This window comes from Labeo rohita, chromosome 18 (genome assembly GCF_022985175.1).
Source record: "Labeo rohita strain BAU-BD-2019 chromosome 18, IGBB_LRoh.1.0, whole genome shotgun sequence".
Taxonomy (NCBI): Eukaryota; Metazoa; Chordata; class Actinopteri; order Cypriniformes; family Cyprinidae; genus Labeo; species Labeo rohita.
This window is the reverse complement of record NC_066886.1, coordinates 6,502,423-6,528,832: the sequence shown is the minus strand read 5'-3', so window position 1 is coordinate 6,528,832 and position 26,410 is coordinate 6,502,423. Positions and strand designations below refer to the sequence as shown.

The window sequence follows — 26,410 nt, the reverse complement described above, 5'->3', positions numbered from 1 at the left end:
AATCAGCTAATATATGACACTCTCTACGGTGAGTGTCAGGAGATTATTAAAGCACAAAAGAAAATATGGACAAGACTGATTCATTATCAGAACTGCATCTCATTGTTTTCAGCTGCCAGCCAATCAGGAACAATAATTTCCTCCTCCACTTTCCATTAGGACTCCAAGGACATTATATACGGCGGAAGAGCACAATATGGCAATGGTGGTGATGATTATTGCTTTAATTACAATGACAATTATGATACATAATGGTATTACGAGAACAATGTTAATGGCGATGATGACGACGACAATGTTGTCATCAGTTTTGTCTAAAATGAGTGATCAGAAAGCAAGTCAATTTAAAATCAAAATGGATCGTATTTACTTTCTTAAAGAGACAGTTCACCCAAACAATGAATAAAACAACTGATGCTCTTAATGCATCGTTTTTCCTTCTGAAGCATCAGTGAGCATTTAACCTTCTGTAACCTTCTGTAATAGTTGCATATGAGTCCCTCAGTTGTCCTCAGTGTCAAAAGATGGATCTCAAAATCATACAGTCATTGTTGGAAAGGGTTCAAATATACAAAAATGCTGAAAAACCAAAAAATTTGTGGGACCTGAAGGATTTTTCTGAAGAACAGTAAACAGTTTAAGTGTTCAGGATAAACATGGGACTCATGAACAACTATTACTAAAAAAAACAGTTGTGGATCATTCAGGTAACAACACAGTATTAAGAATCAAGTGTATGTAAACTTTTGAACAGGGTTGTTTTTATAAATTCAACTATTATTTTCTCTTGTGGACTATATGTAAACATCTTTTATGTGAAACGTCTTATCCAGGTCAGTATTAAACAAAAAATAACATGTTTTTTGTATGATCCCTCTTATTTTGGTAAAATAATTAATATTTTGCAGATTCTGCATGGTGTATGTAAACTTTTGATTTCAACTGTAACTGTAACAAAGGTTTTGAATAGTTATTTTTAATATTCTCTTATGCTTACCAAGGCTACATTTATTTATTTAAAATTCTCTTTTAGTATATTTTAAAATATGAAAAACCACCATATTAGAATGATTTCTTAAGGATTATGTGACTAGAGTAGCCTAATTGCTGCTAAAAATAAGGAATAAATTACATTTTAAAATGCATGCAAATAGAAAACAATTCTTTTAAATCTAATCATATTTCACAAAAATAACGTCAAAAACAACTGACTTATAGTCTGCTGTATATCCTAAGAGCAAAAGCACTAGATGCCACTATATGGATTTGCTATATGAGCTGAGCTCCTCGTCCTTGTGTGAAGAGCTCTTGTCGTATGTGATCCAGCTGAGCTGTGTAGCTTGTATTTAACTCATCTGTCCACCTTCAATTTTAGCGATGCCACCCCTGCAGGGTACTGGCTGCTGTCCCTGAGCTCAGACCGCTGATTAAAACCCAGCCAAGGCCAACACGACTCACACTACAGAGCCTCAGCATAACAAACACAGCGTCAACCTTCGCACTGAACGGAGGAGAGAGAGATCAAAGTACATCACTCCTTTCCGCTGCTGGCTGGCTGGATACATAAATTGCTTGGGTTTAACAAAGAGAGAGAGAGAGGGGAACCAAGCTGTTCAAAACTAATCATTCAGATACCTTTATTACATTAGTGGATAAGTTAGAACCACCTCACTGGTGTGGCGTCAACGCCACCCAGCGGTCGCAGACCGACACTACACTCTCTGACAGACACGACACCGGTTTTGTCCCGCCGTGCTGCTGTTCTGCTAATTAGCTTTGCCGCTTTCCCTGCAGTGTCCGGCCCCGAAGGCCTGTAAAGCCCCAGGTTAGCTCAGGAAAACGGGCTGGATGTGCTGAACACAAGGTGACTGCACACCTCTCTAATCTATTGCCGCTTCCCTGTGGAGAGTGTCTTCCCGAAAGCCACTTTCCAACCTAACCGGCCCGTCCCTCTCCATAAAAACGGTGCTTAACACCTTCGTTTTATGAGCAAACAGGCTGAGGAAACAGGTCAGCGCTTTTAAAAGTGTTTTTATTCGACCCCCGGGTGCTGTTGGCGTTAACTCTCAGGAAATGGTACATTCAGCACCTCAGAATAAACCCCTAAAATAACCCCTTCCCTGTAATTGTGGCTCTGTAGTCCTCTTTGACTGCAAGCCGAACGTCTGAAGTCATAAAACGAACCGATGAACAAAATAATGAACACGTTTATCACAATGCATCATATCACTAATTTGTTGCTTGCGCATATTAGTGTGTGGTAAAATAAATATGAATTGATTCAGTAAATCACATTTTGGCTTTAGATGAGAAAAGAATGCTCAAGTTATTTTTATAGAAACGCACTAGTCAGCAAATGATAATCAAGCCATCTTATGTTTGCCGTAAGAGCGGACACGGCCATTTGTAAATATTACGGGTGTGGCTTCCGGTTTCTGCATCCAACTGTTTTTACTGTACAAAACAGCTTGTTTTGCTGCTTGATGTTGCAAATTGGTGTGTCTTAACATATTATTTTATCTTAATTATGAACACACTGGTTTGTGGTGCAGTTTTACCGTTTATTGTATGCTTTTATTTTAATTATTTCACTATAGCGGCTAATGAACCGGAAGTCTCGCCCATAGGCTTGCTTTCACGTTGAAGAATAAACCTCAGGGTGTCAAACAACAATGCCCTCTGCTGGTTGGAAAATTATTGGGTCGCAAAATGTTTAGAAAAGTCCATTTTTATGCCTACGAGACCTTTAAAGTCATAAACTAGATTTTTACATTTTCTTAAAATGAGTAATGCATCTAGAACTTAACCACAATGTAACTGCCAGAGTATTTGCTAGGCATTGCTAGGTTGTTTTGATGGTTTTCTGGGTGGTTGTATACTTGTTCAAATCAAGTCTCTGTGATGTTCTGGTACTTATGCCTTGGATCATTTAGTTCATTAACAATTCACACAGTGAGGTATAATTTTGTTTGTGGGATGAATAACGCATTATGAAGCACCACTGAAAATGTAAACAGATTTTTGATCATGCAAAGTTAAAGAAAATTATATTTAGAGTCCTGCTCATGCTGAAGAAAACCCTCCAGAAGAGGGCAGCAGTATTTCACATTGAAGTGATAGTCAATGGACGAAGAGACTTTTAAAATACTTTTCTGTAAAAAGGAATTTAAATCGTTGCATTTGTGTGATATCTAAAAACTCAAGGGTGAAACAAATCTCAGTTCATTGTACTTTACCCCAGGCTGTTGTGAACCATCTGTGGATTCAGCATAGTGTAAAATGCTTCCGATGACAGGGCGTCTGTTAAATGATGAGTAAAATCTCATATCTAAAGCACTTGGGAGTCATAAACATTTTCTTGTCTATCAAGTCAGGGAGATTCTTCCACTTTCAGTGATTTTTTTATTATTATTATGTTTCTTTTCTCGCTTTCTTCATCTTTATTATTGCCATTTAAGAGATACTTGCCAGATGTGCTGAAGTAAAGGCACATATATATTTTAATAAACACAAACACAGGCAAGATTGATAAATACTGTTGGTGGAATAAGAGGTGAATAATACATTGAGTATGAATATTACTGTACATGAATAGGTGAGACATTAAACACACTGTACAAAGACAACATTATACAACTTTACATTGTCCGTAGCAGCTCACTATACATTCACCTGCCGTCTTTCTCACATACAAACATCAGAGAGGAGCAATCGATCAAACACACATGAACTCTGATGGACCACAGGCCTTTTTTAGGCACAAAGGGGAGAATTCAGAGTTGAAGTGCACCTGCTTTATTTATTTATTCATTTTGCATGCACTGCCTAATGTTAAGCCCATTTCTGCTGCATAAGGTATAAGGTGCTTTGATAAATCATACTTAGTCATATTTATAAAAAGTCAAAATTATAACATTAAAAGTCAATATGAGATAAAAAAGTCATATCTTAGTCATACTTTCGACTTTTTTTATATCATAATTATGACTTAGCATGTTGTCATTTTGACTGTCATAATTACTTTTATTATTTACTTTTTATTTCATTTTTAACTTCTGATCTAAAATATTGACTGTCAATTTCTAATTTTTGGCATAATTTACTTTTTTTTTTGTCATAACTTGTCCCAATTATGGCTTTCTGTCATACTTCTGTCATACATATCTCATAATTATGACCATGTCATTATGACTTAGTTTGTCAACATTTAGACTGTCATAATTATAACTTTGTATGTCAGTTTAAACTTTTGATCTCAAATATGACCGTCAATTTAGATTTTTTTTTTGGCATAATTGAATTTTTAAGTCATAATTTATCTCAAATATGGCTTTCTGTCATACTTTTGACTTTTTATCTCATAATTATGACTTTGCATGTCATCATTTTGACTGTCATAATTACAACTTTATATGTCCATTTCAACTTTTGATCTCAAATATGACTGCCAATTTCTCATTTTTGGCTAAATGTACTTTTTTTGGTCATAACTTATCCCAATTATGGCTTTCTGTCATACTCGACTTTTTATCTCATTATTATGATTTAGAATGTCATCATTTTAACTGTCATAATTACAACTTTTTCATACTTCTGACTTTTAATCTCACAATTATGACCATCTCATAATTTTGACTTAATATGTCATCATTTTGACTGTCATAATTACATTTTATGTCAGTTTCAACATTTGATCTTAAATATGACTGTCAATTTGTTGTTGTTTTTTTGTTTGTTTTTTGCATAGACTTTTTAATGTCATAATTTATCTCAAACATGACTTCAACTTTTGACTTTTTGACAAATTTCGACTTCTTGACTCAATTCATCTCAAACATGTCTTTCTGCCATTATTATGGCTTTATCTCATAATTATGACTTTTTATGTCATAATGACTTAGTATGTCATAATATTGACTGTCATAATTGCAATTTGTTCATAATTGACATTTTGTCATAATTTATAGTACCTTTAATATGACTTGGATGTGATTCACTCTCATAACTGACACTCATAATTTCACCATTTTTTGTCAATGACTTATTTCAGTCATAACTTTTTGCCATAATGAATATTATCCCGTAATTATGATGTAGTATATCTTTTCAAGTTTTTAAGTCTTTTTTATCTAATAACTTAGTATGTCATAATTTCAACTATTTTCATAACTGACAGTTTGTCATAATTCAGAGTATCTCAAATATCTCATAATTGACCTTTTACATCATAATTTCATCTTTTTTAATGACTTGTTTCACTTATGACTGTTATGTCAATTTTAAATGAATGAATTTTATCTTTGATGTAGTGTCTTTTCAACTTTATTATAATTATGACTGTCAACGTTTGTCTCAACGTTTTTATAATTGACATTCTGTCGTAATTTAGAGGATGTCAAATATGACTCAGATATGATTGATTATCTCATAACTGACTTTTTTGTCATAATTTAATCTTTTTTTTTGTCAATGACTTGTTTAAGTTATTTGACAACATGCCATAATGAATTTTATCTCATAATTTTGATGCAGTCAACTTTTTTATTTTAATTAGGACCAATGATCCCATAATGTTTGTTTTTCATCTCATAAATGACTTTTTGTCATAATTATGATTTACCAAAGCATGTTTCCCCCATAGGTTTTAGCTCCTAATTCAAAAAAGAATCACACAAATGAAACTAAATCTGCACTGCCATGCTCAGTAGAGAAAGTACACAAACATCTCTTGAAAATGAAAATTAAATTCTGTTTAACTGCAGTACCGGGACGTTAATTGCGGCAGGCAAATATTGGTTGGTATCGTGAATAATACACATACCATAATGAGTATTTGCATACACATAAAGGAGGTATGTTTGCACTGAAAATAATGACAATGACTTAATCACCTGGTTAAACCAGATAGTGCGACGAAAATACTCCAAGTGAATTCACCCCTCAAAGTTGCTTCATCATCCAGCAGCTTCTAGGTTTCATATTGTTCCAAAAAAGAAAAAACAACACAACTACATGAAAAAAAACATTAGTTTTGATAAATGTTAAAGCCAAATGAGGTAACACTAAAGGGTTCTTTTGCCTTGTCTTGTGCTTTAGTAACACTAATCTCAATGTGTTCAACAACGTCCTTACATAAGGACCTGTGCCTCAGGACTCTAACAAATTAAACTCATCCTTCATTTTAACCAACATAATTAGCATCGGGAGTGGTTGGAATACAAACACTTACGAGCCATCACTCAGAGAGCTATTTGTTTAAGCCGACATGATTTTTGGAGGTAATTTCCCAAGCTGATTGTTTTTGGAGGCAGGCCAGCGCAAGAGAGAGAACGAGGCGCTCGCGGACTGAGCGATCCAAGACCACACATGAAAAAAAATAAAAAAAACTCGGATTTATCTTAAAACACCGAAATTAATCTGTCAGTTTCCCTAACTGTCCTATATTCCGATGTGCGCTCGTTTTGCTCTCTGTCCTGCAGAGATGCACGTTTCGGCTTCAATGCATCTTTGCAGCATTGCACACACTCGCATTCACACACACACGCATGCACGATTCAACTTAAAATATCACACTCGTTCTTGGTTTTCACACTTAGCGTACGAAATGTGCATTTGGAATTAATACAGATATATTTACAAATATATAAAACCACCCAATGAGGACACTGGAATGGAGGAGGCCAACATCTTATAAAGGTCTATGAGACCTACGAAAGAACTGGGAGTGATTACCCCACTCCCATGACCACAGTATTTACAACACACATTTCCAAATCCTCCTCTGAATTCCGCTCTAAACCAAACAGAGTGTATGGGAACCTCAGATGCTGATATGTTATGACAACTATGATTTTTTGCTGCGTGTCACTACAAGCAGGTCATGTCATCTCCGTTCAGGCTTGCGGACGAAATATCAACACTGGAAATGGATGGAACACCTTTGACTATATAAACACCTACGCCGACGAAACGACAATCTGTAATGGCGACACGAGGAGGTGTTATTGAGGGACACAGTGACCTCTCTCAAGTGTGTTTTCAAGTATTATCAGGAGCATGAACACAAAAAAAGCCTTCTGTGTATACTTTTACCCTTAAGATATTCTACAGCTAATACTTCATCGAGGGGCTTTTTGAATGGCACAGTTAATGAGGGTTTTATATCAACAAGTACTTATAATCATAACAGCCCTCTTTCTTGATGAGGAGCGGCCGAAATGTGAACGTCAGTCAGCTTTGAACACGGGAACGGAAGAGTTTGTATCCATATATCAAGTCCTGGTCCGAATCCAGACTCAAACTTGGGTCTCTGAATCCAACGTCCCAAGTCCAGATTGTTAGTTTGATGGGTGATGTGTGGGTTGAACGTACGTACGAATGCTTTGCAGCAAGACTTCTCTTCGAGGACTTGAGGTTTTTGGTTGGTGGCCAGGAATTGCTATTGATTCTTGAAACAGATTCTGGCTGCCCATCCGCACTTCGGTCCAGTAGTCTTTATCTTTCCGTATGGCTAGTTGCGAATTTAGCCTTCGGAGACTGTCTCCCAGCGCCTTGCTCTGCGGTTCTGGCATTATTAGGTGTACAAATTGCATGAATTCAGAGCAAGAGTTTCAGCCGTAGTTCTAGCTCTTTTGAGTAGTTTCTTAATATATGTTTCACGGCCAAGCTGGGAAAGTTCCCAAGAACTTTTTCAACGAGAGCTGTTCAGATGATCCTTAAATCAAGAAACAAACTGTCGGATTTATGGAGATTCTGTATTTTTGTTCTTATGTCTCAGATCCTATGTTCAATCTTACTCATTCTCCATCAGTTGTTTAGTTCTGAGTTCGGATAATTTTTGAACACTTTATGAATCCATCCGGTATAGAAGGCCACGTTCATGAATATGGCCGGTCGGTTTTGTCGGGCACATCCTCTGCCGTTTATGCTTACGCCAACAATGACTTTACTGTTACTCTCTTGGCATACTAGAGGGCCGCCATAGTCTTTCTGTGAGCGTGAAAAATACAAAAAACAAAAGAACAAAAATTATTTACACACACATCTTAACATACATTATAATTTGGTTTAGTTAAAAAAATAAAATGGTATTTGTCTCAATATGTCAGCAATTTAAATATTTGAAAAAGATTCAAATACAAACTATTCAAAAGTTTGAGATCAGCAAGATTTAAATATTTTTTTAAAGTCTCACCAAAATGTTTTCTATTTGAATATATTTTAAAATATAATCTTGAAAAATATGTGTCAATATTCAGTGTCACATGATCCTTAAGAAATCATTCTAATATGCTGATTTGGCGCTCAAGAAATATTTATTTGTATTTAGCGCTTTCATGATTATTTTAGTTGTCGAGTAATTGGTAGATTATTCTGACGATTAATCGAGTAATCGGATAATTATAATTATTTTTCTTGTGGTAATTAAAATAGACCTAAGCAAACAATAGCTTTTAAAATGACTTAAATTAAATCCATTTTAGAAACACATCTTATATTTTGGTTTAGTCAAAAAAATGATGGTTCACTGATGATCAACTTAAATAAATAGTCATTTATATACAGAACTATTCAAATGCTTGAGGTCAGCAAGATTTACATTTTTTAGTTTTTAAGATTTAAGATTTAAGTTTCACCAAAGCTGCATTCATTTGATTAAATATGTTTTTTATTTGAATATATGCAAAGCTGAATTTTCAACATCATTACTTCCAGTCTTCAGTGTCACATGATCCTTCAGAAATTATTCTAATATGCTGATTTGGGGCTCAAGAAATATTTATTATTGTTTAGAGCTGTCACTAACGATTATTTTAGTAATCGAGTAATCGGTTGATTACTCTAATTAATTTTCTTGTGGTAATTAAAATAGACCTAAGCAAACAATAATGTTTAAAATGACTTAAAATACATATATAATAGCAATGAGGTGATAATAATTAGTTCAAATAAAGTATAAAAAGCAAGTACTCATATGGTTTTATTGAACAAAACTATTATAATACATTATAAACAATAGAACTAATGTACATTATGCATTATAACAAATGACTGCACAGGGCGTCAATGGCCTGTCGATTGTTTTTACACTTTACTGCATGATTTAATTCTTGTTTAATATTGACTAAACAACATTTAATTCAATTGTCCACGTAATCTTTAATATTCAGCCATTTCTTTACAACAGAAATGCTACAGCCACTGTCATTTATTGAAAATATAGACATCAAAATGTGTAAACTCAGAGTAAGGGTATAAACTTATATTCTGAAATCGCGACGAAATGGTGCGCGTTGCTTTCCCAGATGAACGTTACAATAAACCCAGACTCAGCACTATGCAGAGGTGGAGTTTGAGATGCTCCACACATGTACCTAAAAATTGTTTGTGTAGAGCAGGGTTGCCAGGTTTTCACAACAAACTCCCCCGAACTGCTACTCAAAATTAGCCGAATTGCATTTCAGTGAGGGTTCCTTGGTAAAAATTGCATTCCGGAGGGTAAAATCCACATTTTTTGGCGGGGTTCCCCGGTAAAACTCGCATTCCTGGGGCTAAATATCACATTATTGACCTTATTCTCCAGAGTAACAAGCATGTTACCATCTTTAAATTATTGTCTTTGAACTTCCGTTTGTGCGGTAGCTCTGTATATTTCTGTGGCATCGCTGTCTAAGAGTGGATTTATGTATTTTAAATTTAACAAAAGTTATTTTAATGCCTAAAGCAAATGTCTTAACAAATGTCAGTAGACCAGGAAGATTTCAAAGCGAGCAGTTCATTCATAAATCCGTCAGATCACTGTGGAAATACAATTAGGTAGAAGGTAGAAGACAGTAAACGCAGCACTGAAAAGGAGCAGGGCTACATAAGGTAAACTGAGGTCGCTTAAACCCGCAGACATGAAAAACAGTGTTAAAGTAGTCCAATTCCGCAGGAAAACCGCAGACTTGGCAACACTGGTGTGGAGCAGCATTTACTGTGAACAGAGACGCATGTTCATCACCTACACACATGTAAATTATTAAAGCGCATATATTAAACCTGCATCGCATATATTATTTAACTGAATCATAGCGTTTGAATTCTCAATAGGATTATTTTTTATTATGATTCTTAAATCATGCAGCCTTGGAAAACAGTCTGATAATGCATTTTATGGATTCAGTCCATGAAATGTGCCACTTTCGGTATTTTGCCAGCTTCTCGACAAGGGCAAATTACAGTCAAGGATTTTTTACAATTGAGTACTCGATTGAATCAAGGAATCGTGACAGTACTATTGATATTACTGATGTTTATAACAGTTTTGCTGCCTACTATTTTTGTATAAAACTAAGATACTTTTTTGTTTGGGACAATTTGATTAACAGAACCTTCAAAAGAATAATTTAGTTTTTAACAATGTAGAAGTCTCCACTGGCTATGTGATGCATTCTTGCATTATAAATTATTCATTTCTGACTCCTCTAGTGAATAAACTCACCTCACACACTCCTTCATCCCGTTTTCCACCAGCACACAGTTTTGAACTGTTGATCGGAATAGCCCTATTGTGAAGCTGCTGGCATCGTTCGTTGCTCACTATGGGCAGATGAACCCTTTTCAACGTTCCCTCATGTCCAGTGCCTGAGAAAGCCAGAAAACACTCTATTAGAAACTATATTTGGCACATTTGCTTGTATGTGAACTCAAATCTGTGGCCTTCCCTCCTTCCCTCCTGCTTTCACACTGCTACGCTATGTAGTTCCAAACCGCAAACTGCTTCCAAAATGCTTTCAACATCAACTTGAATTATTTTGGAAGCCTTTTATTAATGTTGCCTGACAGGCAAAACTAGAACTTTTTTGCCCTCACATTTTAAATATTTAGTGCATTTTGTGTTACTTTTAGTGGCTTTTTGTTTATTTCAGACTTTTTAAAATGCATGTAAGTGCTCGGTGTACACCCTAAGTTTAATGGTAATGGATTCACACTAATCAAACGAACCAAACTTTATGGTCAACTGAAGCCACTGAGAGGTTGTTGTGTTAAGCTGGAAGCATGACAGCAGTGTTGAGTCCCTGTAAAGCTGTCAGGTGGTGGGAAGTCTCTGATGACTGGCTCTTAAGTTGAACCCACCTTTGGTCTCACCCCAGCCATACACAGAGCATATGGTGTCCTCCTGAATTCTGCAGTCCGCCACAGGCAGCTGAATAATTCTGACACGCTCTCTTGGGAGTGCAGGTCTGTGTAAAAGAGTAACAGAGAGGTCGTTTCATCAGCAACAAAGAAATATGATCAGAGATGGAATAAATTAATAATATACATAATGATTAATCTGCAGGTCTTACTGAGTCAGTCGGAGAAGGGCGAGACTAGAGCCTTCCGGGCCACATATAACGTGAGAGATTCTCCTCTCCTGTCTGTGGAAGTCATTCTCACCTGATTCGTTCAAATGGGATATACCAAGCCAAACTCTGTACTCTGATAGGTCAGGCACACTGGGAAAAAAATGTCATGAAGGTATGGTTTCATGTTTTGTACAGAAATATTCCTGAATTCATTTTTCGTGCCAATAATTTAGTTATTGCATGGCCATTTTCTACTCTTTTTTTTTCACTCTTTTTTGCTACTGTGTCTTTAAATGCCAACAGCCTTTTACAATGATGTGCATTAAATTCACAAGCAAACATCATGTTTGCACATCCAAAATAAGTTTTCAACCTCTTTGCATTTAAAAAAAAATTGCAGCTTTGATTTTTTGTAAGTGGATACAAAGATTTTTAAATGCCACACTGTATAATTACTGTAACTTAATGTAAATATGTGACCCTGGAAAAAAAAAAAAAAAAAAAAAAACATAAGCTGCATGGGTATATTTGTAACAATAGCCAACAATACATTGTATGGGTCAAAATGATCGATTTTTTTTGCTATCGTGTCTTTAAATGCCAACAGCCTTTTACAAAGATGTGCATTAAATTTACAAGCAAACATCATGTTTGCACATCCAAAATAAGTTTTCAACCTCTTTGCATTTTACAAAAAATGCAGTTTTTGCAGCTTCGATTCAACAAATGGTCTAAAAATTGTATTTTTTTAGATTTGGGAGAATGTTAAAGTAAAATGAGATTTTAAGTAAGTAAAATGAATATTTTCCTAGTAAAATGAATCATCTCAAAAGTACAAGCTAAATTTGATTCCCCATGACATGGCTTCTATAATATAAATTCTTTTTGTGAATACATAGATATATGGTTGTTTCATGCTATAAGATGCATGTTCTAAAACATCCGCAGCTTTGATTTGTTGGGTTACATGCATGAGACAAATCATTGATCATTGACCCTGTGACCCTGAGAATCCAGAGGTCACGGCCAGGGCACAACAGTGACTGTGCCGCAAGGCTGGAGATAATTACCATGACGAGAAGCACTGTCTGTCTGTCAGCACCCACTCCTCCCTGACCAGGGAACCTCCGCACCAGTGAGTGCTCCTGAAGAGATCGAGAGACATGAGACAGTGACGCATCTCCAACATGACTCTCTCACGTTATAAAACATGACAGCGCAGGGCTTTACTTCTAAGGAGCTGTCCGAACACTGACTTCATGGACAACTGCACTTTATTTGGAGGGAATTTTACAGTCAATGTGCTTGCGATGGGCTTTTTAGGAAAACAATGTGTGCATTTTTTGCATAATATAAAGAAAGTGGATGCAAAGAATTGGAAATGCCCCACTGTATAATTACTGTACCTTAATGTAAACATGTGACCCTGGACCACAAAACCAGTCATAAGTAGCATGGGTATATTTGTAACAATAGCCAACAATACACTGTATGGGTCAAAATGACCAATTTTTCTTTTATGCCAAAAATCATTATGATATTTTGTAAATTTACTACTGTAAATATATATGATTAGTAATATGCATCGCTAAGAACTTTATTTGAACAACTTTAAAGGTGATTTTCTCAATATTTAGATTTTTTTTTTTTTTTTTTTTTTTTTTTTTGCACCCTCAGATTCCAGATTTTCAAATAACTCTGTATCTCGGCCAAATATTGTCCTATCCTAACAAACTATACATCAATGGAAAGCGTATTTATTCTGCTTTCAGATCAATTCTGTTCAACTCAGATTAAAAAACTGACCCTTGTGACTGGTTTTGTGGTCACATATATTGCCAACACTTAATAGTATAAATTATTAATAAGTCAGTAAAGATATAATGCTAACAGATACTTGTAAGTAGTTTGGTGCAGGATGAGTTGCATGCTAACATTTAATACTTAAAGGGATAGTTCACCCAAAAATAAAAATTCTGTCTTTAATTACTCACCCTTATGTCGTTCCAAACTTGTAAGACTGCTGTGTATCCAGGGTCAGAAATGTCTCGGATTTCATCAAAAATATCTTAATTTGTGTTTTGAAGATGAACGAAGGTCTTGAGGGTGAGTAATTAATGATAGAATTTTCATTTTGGGTGAACTATCCCTTTAAGGTTAGGGGTTTGTTACAAAAGTAACAGCAAGTGTGATGCTTATTAGTGCACTATCTTTATTTATTTATTTGTTTTTTTAAATCCACAGCAATCTCAAGAGTAGTAGAAATTAAAATAATAACAATAAAACAACAAAAAATATATTTTGTTCTTAAAAAAACAAAAACAAAACAATTATATAAGCTCTTTGGGTTTAATATATTTAATAAAAAAATCTAAAATGTTTCATAAATAAATAATGAAAAGTAATACAATTAATAATAAAAAGTCATTTTAAAAACTGTTCATTAATGAAATTTCTGATTAAAGCTGTTAAATAAAATAACTTAAAGTGGGACATTTCAAATAAATGTGATCCTGGACCACAAAACCAGTCATAAGTAGCACAGATATACATATTTGTAGCAATAGCCAAGAATACATTGTATGGGTCAAAATTATAATTTCTTCTTTTATGCCGAAAATCATTAGAATATTAGGTACTTTATGTATTAAGATCATAGTACATGAAGATATTTTGTAAATTTCCTTCCGTAAATATATCAAAATTTAATTTGTGATTAGTAATTTTCATTGCTACGAACTTCATTTGGACAACTTTAAAGATGATTTTCTCAATATTTTGATTTTTTGCACCCTCAGATTCCAGATTTTCAAATATTGTCCTATCCTAACAAACCAAACATCAATGGAAAGCTTATTTCAGCTTTCAGATGGCGTATAAATCTCAATCCCACTCAAAAAATTAAACCTTACGACTGGTTTTGTGGTATAGGGTCACAAATATGCTTTATAATCAATGAAGTCTCACTAAAATCACCTTCACCTTTTAATAATTTCACATAGTTACGTCTTGAGTTACCAATTCTTAGTGCACCACAAATGATTTTCATTAATGATATTATTTATCAATGTCAGCTACATATTTTTCAAACTACTTACCCTCTCTGTATGCTGACCATCCAGCTGCCTTCTTTAATCCGGACAGGCCCACCACCGACGATTCTCACCTGCTTGTGAACAAAACATGAGGTCCTTGTACTCTCATCTGAAAAAAGAAACAAAAAGACAAAATGAGGGGTGGCACACAAGTGTATTAGAATATAGAAAAAACATGCAAATGCATAAATGTGTTCATCAAATAATCCTTCTAATGTAATCTGAAGCAAAAAAATATCAGATGAACAATTGCACAGACATGATTACCTTTTTGTGGCAGATTGTTATGTGATGGCTCACCTAAAAAGGAAGGAAAAAGAAAGTAAGCTTATTTTTGTTCTGAGCAATGAATAGGCATGAGAAATGAAAAAAAGATGTGGTCACCAGTGATGGCTGTTTAGAGTATAATTTGAGTGAAAGTGTGTGTGAGGTCTTTAGCATAGGACTAGTCTTGGTCCAGCATGTGGGACCAGTTAGACCCGTGCAGCACTGAAGCTTAACTTATACATGCGGGTTTGTGTGTGACAGAGACGGAGGGAGTGCTGACAGTCCGAGCCACCTGGACTTTACACTCTTTAATTAAACTGAAACCTCTGTGGAAAGTGTGCGCATGTGTGTGCGAGTGATTGATGTGCCGCATGTAGATTTGTAACACATGGCCTGCATGCTCAACACAAGTCTGCGGTGTCAGTGATGAGAGTGTAAGTCAACAGGAAAGCATATGTGGGTACATAATGGTCAAAAGTATGGGTATTGTCTGTACTGTATAAAGAAAACAACAGTCATACTTAAATATATGTGACCCTGGACCACATAACCAGTCTTAAGTAGCGCGGGTATATTTGTGGCAATAGCCAACAATACATTGTATGGGACAAAATTACCAACTTTTCTTTTGTGCCAAAAATCATTAGGATATTAAGTAAAGATGATATTCCGTGAAGATATTTTGTACATTTCCTACCATAAATATATAAAAACTTAATTTTTGATTAGTCATATGCATTGCTAAGAACTTCATTTGGACAACTTTACAGGCGCCTTTCTAAATATTTTGATTTTTTTGCACCCTCAGATTCCAGTTTTTTTAATAGTTGTATCTTGGCCAAATATTGTCATATCCTAACAAACCATACGTCAATGGAAAGCTTTTTTCAGATTTCAAATGATGTATAAATCTTAATTTAAAAAAATGACCCTTATGACTGGTTTTGTGGTCCATGGTCACAAATTGACTCATACTTAAATATAAAACTTCAGAAGTTTGTGAAATCTGTTAAATGCTGTGAAGAATCAACTGAGTTTTTACAGAAGCACTTTTGATGATTCAGTGAATGAGTGAACTATTACTGTTCAGAAGTTTGGGGTTAAGAGTTTTTCAGAATAGCAAGAAAAAAAGAAATGCAAATGTATCTCCTAATTCTGACTTGTTTTCTTGCAGTTGCAAGTTTATATCTTGCAATTCTGACTTTATTTCTTGCAATTGCGAGTTTATATTTTGCAAATCTAACTTTATACCTCCCAGTTGTGAGTTTATATCATGCAATTCTGAGAAAAAAGTCAGAACCGCGAAATACAAACTCACCATTGTGAGATAAAAAGTCACAATTACCTTTTTTATTCAGTGGCAGAAACAGGCTTCCATAGTTTTCAACATTATTAATGATAAGAAATGTTTCTTGAGCATCAAATTAGCATATTAGAATGATTTATGAAGACCATCACAGGAATAAATTATATTTTAAAACATATTAGAAAACTAGAAAACAGATCATTTGAATCAAATAAATCAGTCTTCAAAATCATTTAAAGATCTTACCAAACCTACACTTTTAAACAGTTGATTAACTAAAACAACTATGATCAAATCAATGAACAGTTGTCTGACTGAGACATCTGCAATTTTTATTTGCAATAGTTCTAAATGGATTCCTCAGATGCATTTCAGACACAAACAGGTTCAACTAATTTAATAAACATAACCAATTTAAACAAATAATTTACATTGCCATAATAAAGCCACTTATTTGCAACTTTGCAGGGGTTTGTAGTCACGAATGAAAGAGTCTTGGAAGTGTAAACCCTAAGTATCAAGACTGAATGGCTTAATATTACATAATTAATTCTCTTATGGAAATATGTAGTAGAAAACCCATGAGAGAATTACGTTATTAAAAATTCTCCATTGATTTTTACATATCTTATTTTACATATGGAGGACTATGGAGGTTGCCATGATTTCGATGAGGTGAAATGGCTGCACTTGGTGAGCTACTGGCAATACCTGTTGCTATTTTTTAGGCAACAGGAGAAGCCATCCAAGTCTTTACTGCTTTCCTAGTGATAAGAAGAGGAGAAAAGAATGGGAAAATGCCTGTGGATGATTAAAAATTCCTAAAGACCCACATCTTCGTTCTCTCCACTTTAGCCCTGATGCCTTTGAGGCTTTTAGTAGACCACAGCTACTGAAAGAGCTTACAAACAGTAGAGACAAGAAAGGCTAGATGCCTTCCTGGCAGGATGTAAACATATCGACGCTTGTCATGTGACGCAAGCCACTGAAGGAGTTTCTCAAAATATGTATAAAACAATGTGGATTTTTTAAATAACATAAATCTTTCATGGGTTTAGAGACATATTCCTCAGCTTGTGTTAGACTCTTCATGTTTCAAGTAGTGAACCCAAAGGTCTCAAACAGGTTGTAATGTTAGCACAGTCAGCGTGTCGCTCACTCACAGGATTTGAGAGCGCAGTAATCCCAGGGGATGGATGAGCTGTTGGTATAACACCACGGGCCGTGTTTGTCCTTGTCCGGGTTTCTGCAAAAGTTCCCCGCCTGTTCAGCCATAAGCAAGTCCACATATCTTTCGTTACTGAGAACAAAAACAAATCTCATCATCACAACAGAGAAAATGTACAGCTTTAACAGAATGAAAATGAACATATTAATATAAACATTCAAAACAGGTGCATCATCCTGGCAAACACGAATCAAACGTTCAATCCAGCGTTTGTAACCAAACAATATATCTAAATCCATTTAAGAAAAGAGTCCAAAGAAACATCTTCTTCTCATAAGTTCATCTTAAGCCCCAGCTGTGTGGATCTCCTCTCAGGAGGCAAGGTGAAGTATTTAGCTTGTGCATTACTCATGACATGTTTCCCCAAGCTTTTCCACATTATCACTCAAATCCACAAATGCTACGATTCTCCAAAAGTTCACCAGAGACCAGAGGCGCTACAGTGAAGAGCACACCGATGATTTCCGTGCCGTGCTATTCTAGGGTTCACGCAATGTAAACAATCTACGCCTAATGCCCGCCCGACAGTGACCTTTGCAACCCGGCGCACAGGCTGCGGCCCAAATAAAGGAGCTGATTGGCTTTGATGTGTTCCTGGAGAAGGGTTAGGGTGAGGAAAGGGGTCAGAGGGTGGCTCTAAAGAATCCCGTTCCAGCTGGGTTGGCCTGCCTGCACTTTTTAGAAAACTGAGTCACTCCAACTGCTCCACGTTTACCATCAATTAGAGCTCTTCAGAATGGGGGTCCTGCACTAAAACGTGTTTTTCTTCCTCAGAAAACCGCAAGAGTCTTATTTTCTCAACAAAGACAAACACACCTGACAATCCCTGAGCTTTGCATCAATGAGCTGGCGGGGTTCTGGAAAGGTTGACCTTTGACCTGGAACTTGTTCATAAAACAAGGAAGTTATTTAACGCCACACATCTCAGGGTGAGTGCGGATGGCAGAAACAACACAGACCTTTTGCGGAAACGATTGTTTGACTCCTCTGAGACTAATGCACGCACGCTCACTGATAATGTGCCAATGCACATTAAACACAGGCGAAGCCGTAACTGCATTAAAGGAAACAGACCTCACCTGGCAGGAACAGATAAAGAGTTTGGTTCCAAAACGCCAAATCAGTCTGCCAAAATCAGTATTGTATCTGGTTGATATTGAAAAGGCCATTTTTAATCATATCCGCCGTGTTATGCCCAAACCACGACAAAGGCCTCCATTCTCTGCAGAATGCGCTACATCCTCTCAACCAATCACAGCACACCATTCCACGCATTGTAAACAGTAAAGGCAGTTGAGTGATGTATTACAGACATTTCTCACGAATCCTTTCATAAACAGTGTAGAGAGAGTGTAAATAAGAGATTCACTGTGTAGTGCAGAGAGCTTCATTGATTATAATGGAACTTTGTGAGATTGTGATGAACTAAGATGAGTGACAGCTTTTAATGATTTTTAAGAGAGTTTGTAAATGAGATATTGATTTAATACAACATTTACATAAACAAGAAGTTAATATTAAGTGCCTTACATTGCCTGACTACAACACTATTGCCTGATTTTGCTCTGTTTCGTCATCAAAAATAGTTTGAAACAAGTCAAAACTGAGCCGCTGCGCATCTCCATTTAAACAACCCGCTGTTTCCTTTATGAATGAACATGCGTTTTTAAACGAATCTAGTGAGTCAATGAATCAATTCTCCATTCATAAAGACAGTCACTTGCTTTATTCTGGAATGAATCAGCTGTTCGAACAAATCAAATGTTTGAATGATTCAGTAATTAAATCAGTGACTTGCCGCCACCTACTGGCAGTTTTAAAGTATCTTTTCAGTTATTTAAATCATTTAATATTTCTATATTCAAAATGTTATATTTAAAACATTAATCTCAATATGTATTTATGAATTTGATTGCACTCATGCCACCTCTGAGCCTCATTAAACAAATGAAAATACACCTACAAGCCACTTTGGTGTTCTTCTGTGCCACCTCTGTAGTATTAATTAATTAATTTTGTTAACACTGATTTAATTTAATTCTTATTCTGTTGTTTTAATTAGAAATTTTAAAACGAATATAAAATATATATTTTTTAAAAATTTACATAAAAGATGACACTTTTAATAAAGTTTTAAAAATGCCATTACAAGGTAAAAACAAAATTCCCCTGTAAATCACTTTAAGGAGTCAAATATCACCTCAAAATGGGATGGCTAATTTTTGATCAGATTTTTGGATTAGAAGGTGCTCCTAAAATTCGGACTGTGCTCCGAATTTTTTAAGATAGGAGCACAAGTGCTCCTAAAAATCCCTGATGGATTTATTGCATTTTGTGTAAAAAATAATGAGTTTTTATAATAAATCTTTAAAAATCAAAATCTGGATTTGAATTTTTTATGTTAATATAACCTAAAGATGCTATGTGAAAGTTTAAAACAGAAAATAGTGGTTTTCATCTTGGAAAAGAAAACACATTTTTAGTCAAATTAATCAAAATGGATTTATGGCGTTTTGGAACCAAACTCTTCAAATATAAACACTTGCTATTTAACACTTCAGTATGGCTGTAAGTAACTGTGAATGCATATTTGATAGCTTTAATAGAGATATTTCACAAAGCATCTGTCCCATTTATTCACTCTCAGCAATTTAACGACAACTTGCTGTGCTTGACCCTTGAACCTAATGACTAAATGGAGTTGTTCACCTTGCAAAGCAGCACAAAGGCATCATGGGATTGTCCTTGAGATCCTGCATAGCAAGATGTGGACCTAGTTTGGTTTCCATGGAAACTGAGTGAATGTCCGTGACTGAAACTATGCGCTGTGCCAATATAAATGATGGTTCTGCTTAATACTAGACTGGTAGAGTAAACTACGCATGTGCTCATACTCAAGGACCATGAACAATCATATTCAATCATATTCATTCAGTTTAAAGCTGAAGTGATTAAAAAAATCAAATGCTTACTTTCAAATTAATATGCGGAGACATTTATTCCACAGTTTAGACATTAATAACCAGCTCTTACCTTTCTCTGTGGTCTTTCCATGGAGCACAAGGGATGCCAGAGCGTGTTTTTGCCCGTTTTCCATTGTATGTGTCTCCAATGCCCGTATAACACTCTGAAAAACAGCCAAAGAAAAAGCAGATCAAACTAAAGCATATACTATAAAGATGATGCAATAAAAGTAAACAACAACATCTTCTATGGAAATCTTTTTATGTTCCTCATCAAAATGGGATTTTTTCCCACCCATTTTATCATTTTTCCTGCAAAAACTGTACATAAAATTCCTTTGAACGTAAAAGCACACTTTTTCTAAACCAGCTGCCAGTGTTTAGTATTTTTTTCTATACCATTATAGTACTTACTATTTTTAATTAGCTTTTATTTTTATATCTTCAGTTTCCTTTTGAATTTTAGTTTGAGTTTTAGTAATTTTATCTTCTTCTGTAATTTGTATTATTTTTATTTACATTTCTGTTTAGTATTTTTTTTATGTATTATTAAAGGATTTGTTATTATTTTAAATTCGATTTTATTTTTATATCTTCAGTTTTGTTTTAATTTTAAGTATTAGTAATTTTATGTTATTTTGTCATTATTATTATTATTATTATTAAAAATTTCTATTGAGCTTTAAGTTCTGTTTAGTATTTTTTATATATGTTAATTTGTTAATATTTTTAATGGGCTTTTATTGTTATATCTTCAGTTTCCTTTTCAATTTTAGTTTTAGTAAATTTGTCATGTTCTTCTGTCAGTTTTATTATTTTTTACATTTATATTTAGCTTTTATTTTTATATCTTCAGTTTTCTTTTGAATTTTAGTTTAAGTTTTAGTAAATGTGTTATGTTCTTCTGTAATTTTTATTATTTTTTTACATTTATATTTAGCTTTAGTTTAGTACTTTTATATACTATTTAAGTATTTATTATAATTTTAAATTAGCTTTTATTTTTATATCTTCAGTTTCCTTTTGAATTTTAGTTTTAGTTTTAGTCATTTTTTATGTTCTTCTGTCATTTTTATTATTATTTTTTAAATGTCTAATCAGCTTTATTTTTTATCACTTTCATATACAATTAAAATATTTCTAAATAGTTTGAATTAGCTTTCATTTTTATATCTTCAGTTTCCTGTTGAATTTTAGTTTTTAGTTTGAATTTTAGTGACGTTTTAGCAATTTCATGTTCTTGTTTTTTTATTAATAGATTTATTAATACAATTTCTATTTAGCTTTGTTTTTTTATTTTTTAGTAATTTTAGTACTTTAAACTAAATGCATTTGCCAAGGCAACGCATCTAATTTTCATTTAAAGTTTTTAAATTCTTTATTTTTTATTTTATTTTATTTTATTTTAGAGCAAAACACCAAAGTGTAATTATTTGGTTTTTTTTTTTTTTTTTTTTAAAAGTAAATACACATATTTAAAATTAAACAAGTAGTAAGCAAAGAGGATAAACCAATAACATACAGAAAAATAAAACCTACATTTTATGAGGTTTTTCAGAAAAAGTTTAAGTTCAAGTTTTCTAAGCCTAAGTACAAGCAATAACATGCTTGCTAACCTCCTAATATATGCACAATATGCACAAAGTCACAGATAAATGCAATCCAACATGATTAAACATAGATGCTTTTAATCAGAACCGTTAACCTAAATGCCTGAAAATTACTATTAAACTCTGCAAGTCAAAGTGCTTAAAGAAACACAGCAGGTTTGTGGAAACACACTGCTTATGGAAACACAGCAGGGTTCCCAGCGCACCACAATAGTCGAAGGATCATCCCAACGGCCTCAATTGGAACAGCGGCTAAATCGATCTTAACATCAGCGCTTGTGCGAGTCCTTCTATGAAGCGTCTCCTGGGCCCTGCCAGTCACACGAAGCTGTCAGCAGTGATTAATGCTTGACTCATGCTGTCTCATTCCCACACTGCGGCTCCTGCTCCCTGCACATGTTTCAAACAGCCCCCATTAGTGGCCGTGGAGAGCGGACTACAGGGACCACCGTAAAACGATGCCAAGACAGCCAAGAAAGAGCAAATGAAAGAGAGAGAAAGAGCTACGGCATTCTTGAGCATCATGAAAAGAAATTATATAGATATTATGTCTTGCTGGGGAGGATTAATGAGAACAAAGGCAAGGAAGTTTTCTGAGGGCCGTTTTGATATGCAAAGAAGGCACGACTTCAAAAGTTACAGTCTGCTTTTTTTACCCTTCCAGAGAAACACGGCTGGAAGAACGCCAGCCATAACATCATGGAAAACAAGATCAAGCCGGTAGATTATAAACATGTTTCTGTAAAGCAAATAAGTGCAATAGGTTTTATGGTCGCTGTCTGTAAAGTCGCCTGCCGTACTGGAATCTTCGCTCTTGCATAACTCACAGTACAGAAATATACATTTAGACAGAGAGGAGACAAAGCCAGGGTCAGACATGTCACCGGAGATATTCAAGGGTTAAATGTCTCCGGTCAAGGGCATGGAGACACTGACTGGCTTGAAATACTCTACCAATCAGCTACAGCTGCCATAATGCTTCTGTCAGATGATTAATATTTGCAACAATTAATTTCCGTGTGCAATGTTCAAATGCATTTAAAAGCATCAATATGCCATGGATTTCAATAAAATGGTAAATTTCCCCATGGATTTTTTGATAATCAAGGATGCTGATCTGTATATTAATGTCCCTGAGCTCAGATTAGTCTGTAAGAATTCATGACATGAATAAATGTACAACAATGTGATTTCCTGCATGATAAATACGGTTAAGAAGAACATGTAACCCTCTTAAACATTGGCTACCCAATAAGGTAATGCTCTTCCATGGTAGCTTCACTGAATTCAAAACACAGTAGCCCTGTGTAAGACTGTGTGCACCAAACATGCACTGATGACATGAAAAAGAGTGGGATATATATATATTGTTTTACTGTTATTTAAAGGATTAGTTCACTTTCAGAATAAAAATTCCCTGAGAATTTACTAACCCCAGTGTCATCCAAGATGTTCTTGTCTTTCTTTCTTCAGTCGAAAAGAAATTAAGGTTTTTGAGGAAAACATTCCAGAATTTTTCTCCATATAGTGGACTTTAATGGTTTTAATGGTCCCAGCCGAGAAATAAGGGTCTTATCTAGCGTAACGTTTAGTCATTATCTAAAAAAATAAAAATGTATATACTTTTTAACCACAAATGCCACGACTTCATGCGCTGTTAGTTCTTCGTCTGTGTACTTTGTTTAAAATGTAGGGTATCTCATTTTCTCCTCCCAACTTCAAAATCGTCCGACATTGTTGTTTTACCAGTTTTTAAAGGTGTTTGATTTTCTTTGCATGATCACTTTGTAATCAAATTGCAGTTTAAATGCAGCTTTCAAAGGACTCTACATGACCTCAGTCAAGGAATAAGTGTCTTCTCTAGCGAAACAATCTGTCATTTTCTAAAGAAATAAAAAAATTATATACTTTTTAACCACAAATGCTTGTCTTGCACTAGCTGACTTCACATATAGGGTTGGGTTCCATTTTAGAACCAGTTCCAAATTTCTAAGAACCGGGTATTCAATAAGACACGTGCATTTCGGTTCTGCTTCCGGAATTGATAAGTTGAATCGGAATCGAACCGGAATTGATAAAATTCAAATAATACCCAACCCTATGCATTACAAAGTGAGTGTGCAAAGAAAGGTCAAATGATGTCGGACGATTTTGAAGGTGGAGGAGAAAATGAGATTAAGTTTTTCATCCTACCCAACCTGTTTGAACCGGAGTACACAGACAAAGAACTAACCACATGTGACCTTTTTCTATCATGATTTCGTAATGCGTGAAGTCACGGACGCGCAATACGAAGTGCAATACGAGCATTTGTGGTTAAAAAGTATAGAAATAATGTTTTTTTTTTAGAAAATGATTGATCGTTTTGTTCGATTTTTTTAAGACTGTTATTCCTCGGCTGGGATCACGTAGAGCCCTTTGAAACTGCATTAAAAACTGCAGTTTGGACCTTCAATCTATTTGCTCCCATTAAAGTCCACTATATGGAGAAAAATCCTGGAATTTCTTTTCGACTGAATAAAGAAAGACATGAACATCTTCGATGACATAGAGATACATTTTCAGGAATTTCTTATTCTGGAAGTGAACTAATCCTTTAAGAACATATGCTGTAATACATTTGAGCAGTTATGAAGAGCAATGAGGTCTAAATGTTGAAAACATTTCTCAAGGTTTGCATTTCATCTGTGTGCATGAGAATTGAAAATATAATGCTAGTACCAGACTAGCATATCAGAATTTATATCAGACAAATATACGGTGAATGACTCCTACCTTCAGGTTCAGGTGGTGTAACACCACAGCGAGGAATGTTGGTGCAGAACGCCACAGGTACGTTTGGGTCTGTCGTGAAGCACCATGGGAATTGACGACCATCAGGATTCCTACAGTAGTTCTCCCGGAGATCCCTGCAGTGCAGATGCTTACATTTAATCATATATACACATACATCACATGCAGTATGTTAGTGTTACAAATCATGTGCTGAACAAAACTACAGGTTTTGAAGAATTATCTGCAGGTTTTTGTGAAATATAAACATGTATGATGACAGATAACAGTCTGGAAGAAGAAACATTTAGGTTAGATTTTTCTAGTGATGACAGAACTGAACCAGCATACCTGGTGAACATATGCATGTTTCACAAAATATTAGAATTGATTATATATTTTCTTTTTTTTTTTTAGGTGGATATTTGATATTTTATTTTGCATGTACTTCTTACAATTTATTTTATTTTATTTATTTGTTTTTTGAGTGTGTTTGCCCAAAACTTGTCATGATACTCTGTTTCTTAGATATGGTTTAGGTCCCTTATTTAAATGTATGTTTATGGGACTTTTTTGTACCCATTTTAGGTTTTCATATTTTATTATGTAAAACTTTCAGAATTTACAGTATAACATGGTGATGTCTAAATATACTTGTAGCATTTAAAACAAATGTTTTTTTAAGTTTGTAGTTTTTTAATATTTTTATTATATATTTTATTATACAATTTATTTTATTTTTTATTTACTTTTTTTTTTAATTAACTTTTTTTAATGACCGAAAAAACAAAAAAGAGACTGATATTAATGTGTATATGTATACTATATCTACAATTTTTCATCTCCATCAACCTAAATTCTAATATCTGTACATCTTTGTGTTTTTGGATTCTGGTGCACAGCAAGGTATGCTGGTATACTGAAGTAAACTGCATATTCCAGCAAGATTTCGGTCAACCACCTTTAACAAAAAAACATCGAAGTTTGGCATGTGCATGAAGCAATCCAGCCAACACATATTTGAACATACATGAACACTGTATAGCATTTTCTTACTTGCAACGGTAATTCTGTGGCGCATAAGAGTGTCGATGGGGAAACTGGGCATCCCATCTCTGACAGGTCACTCCCTCGGGGGTGACTCCAACCGTTCCACGATAACCCTCTCCACGTCCACGGAAACAAGTTGTTGTGTTGTCAACGTCACCACTGTTGTCTGAATCTGAGTGAAAAACATAAACAAAAAGACAAAGAGAGTGAGAGAACGAAGCATAATATCACTCCTCAGGCATGATGAACACTGAATCATAGATTCACTATTAACTGTAAGACTGCACTGCCTGGGGGAGGAATAACAACAGCTTTATCCAGCTTAACGGAGAGAGATGCTTCCTGAATGAGTCAAAGCAGTCACTAAGTCTATGACAAATGCTAAAACAGTAGCCTACAGTGCTCTTTTTAGGGTAAAACGTAAGCGTTTTATGAGCGCACAATAGATATATATTGTTTTTGTCCATGGATCTCATTGCAATAAATTACGCTCATTGGAGACAGTTATTATGTTTACCTCTAATAAACTGTTAGTGCTTCAGTCTGCTAATGAGGCTAGCAGTATAGGGATATAGGCCAAGTCCTGCTAGTAAAACCCAAAGTCAAACTCTCAAAAGCATTTAATACACTGAGAATTTGAAGAGATGAACAGTGGATCCCTGCGTATGGAATGTTCTAAAACTGGGTTCTACGAATGTTTTGAAAACATTTGAATTAGGTTATTGAAACATTGTTTCTGAATGTTCTCAGAATTCAAATTTTTAAAATTTAAAATTTAAAAATGTTTTT

General features: G+C 34.8%; 1 protein-coding gene across 1 annotated transcript in view; it reads right to left on the bottom strand.

Moving 5' to 3' along the window:
• Positions 1-6,367: 6,367 nt before the first annotated feature.
• Positions 6,368-26,410, bottom strand: part of LOC127180854 (hepatocyte growth factor) — a 40,161-nt gene continuing 20,118 nt past the window's right edge. The window contains exons 8-18 of the mRNA XM_051135177.1: positions 25,628-25,793; positions 24,575-24,708; positions 20,260-20,353; positions 17,162-17,298; positions 14,693-14,725; positions 14,429-14,534; positions 12,401-12,475; positions 11,331-11,480; positions 11,119-11,225; positions 10,484-10,626; positions 6,368-7,989 (exon numbers count right to left, since the gene is read on the bottom strand). Coding sequence (XP_050991134.1) covers positions 7,807-7,989; positions 10,484-10,626; positions 11,119-11,225; positions 11,331-11,480; positions 12,401-12,475; positions 14,429-14,534; positions 14,693-14,725; positions 17,162-17,298; positions 20,260-20,353; positions 24,575-24,708; positions 25,628-25,793 — 1,328 coding nt within the window. The 3' untranslated portion in view covers positions 6,368-7,806. The remainder of the gene's footprint in view (positions 7,990-10,483; positions 10,627-11,118; positions 11,226-11,330; positions 11,481-12,400; positions 12,476-14,428; positions 14,535-14,692; positions 14,726-17,161; positions 17,299-20,259; positions 20,354-24,574; positions 24,709-25,627; positions 25,794-26,410) is intronic.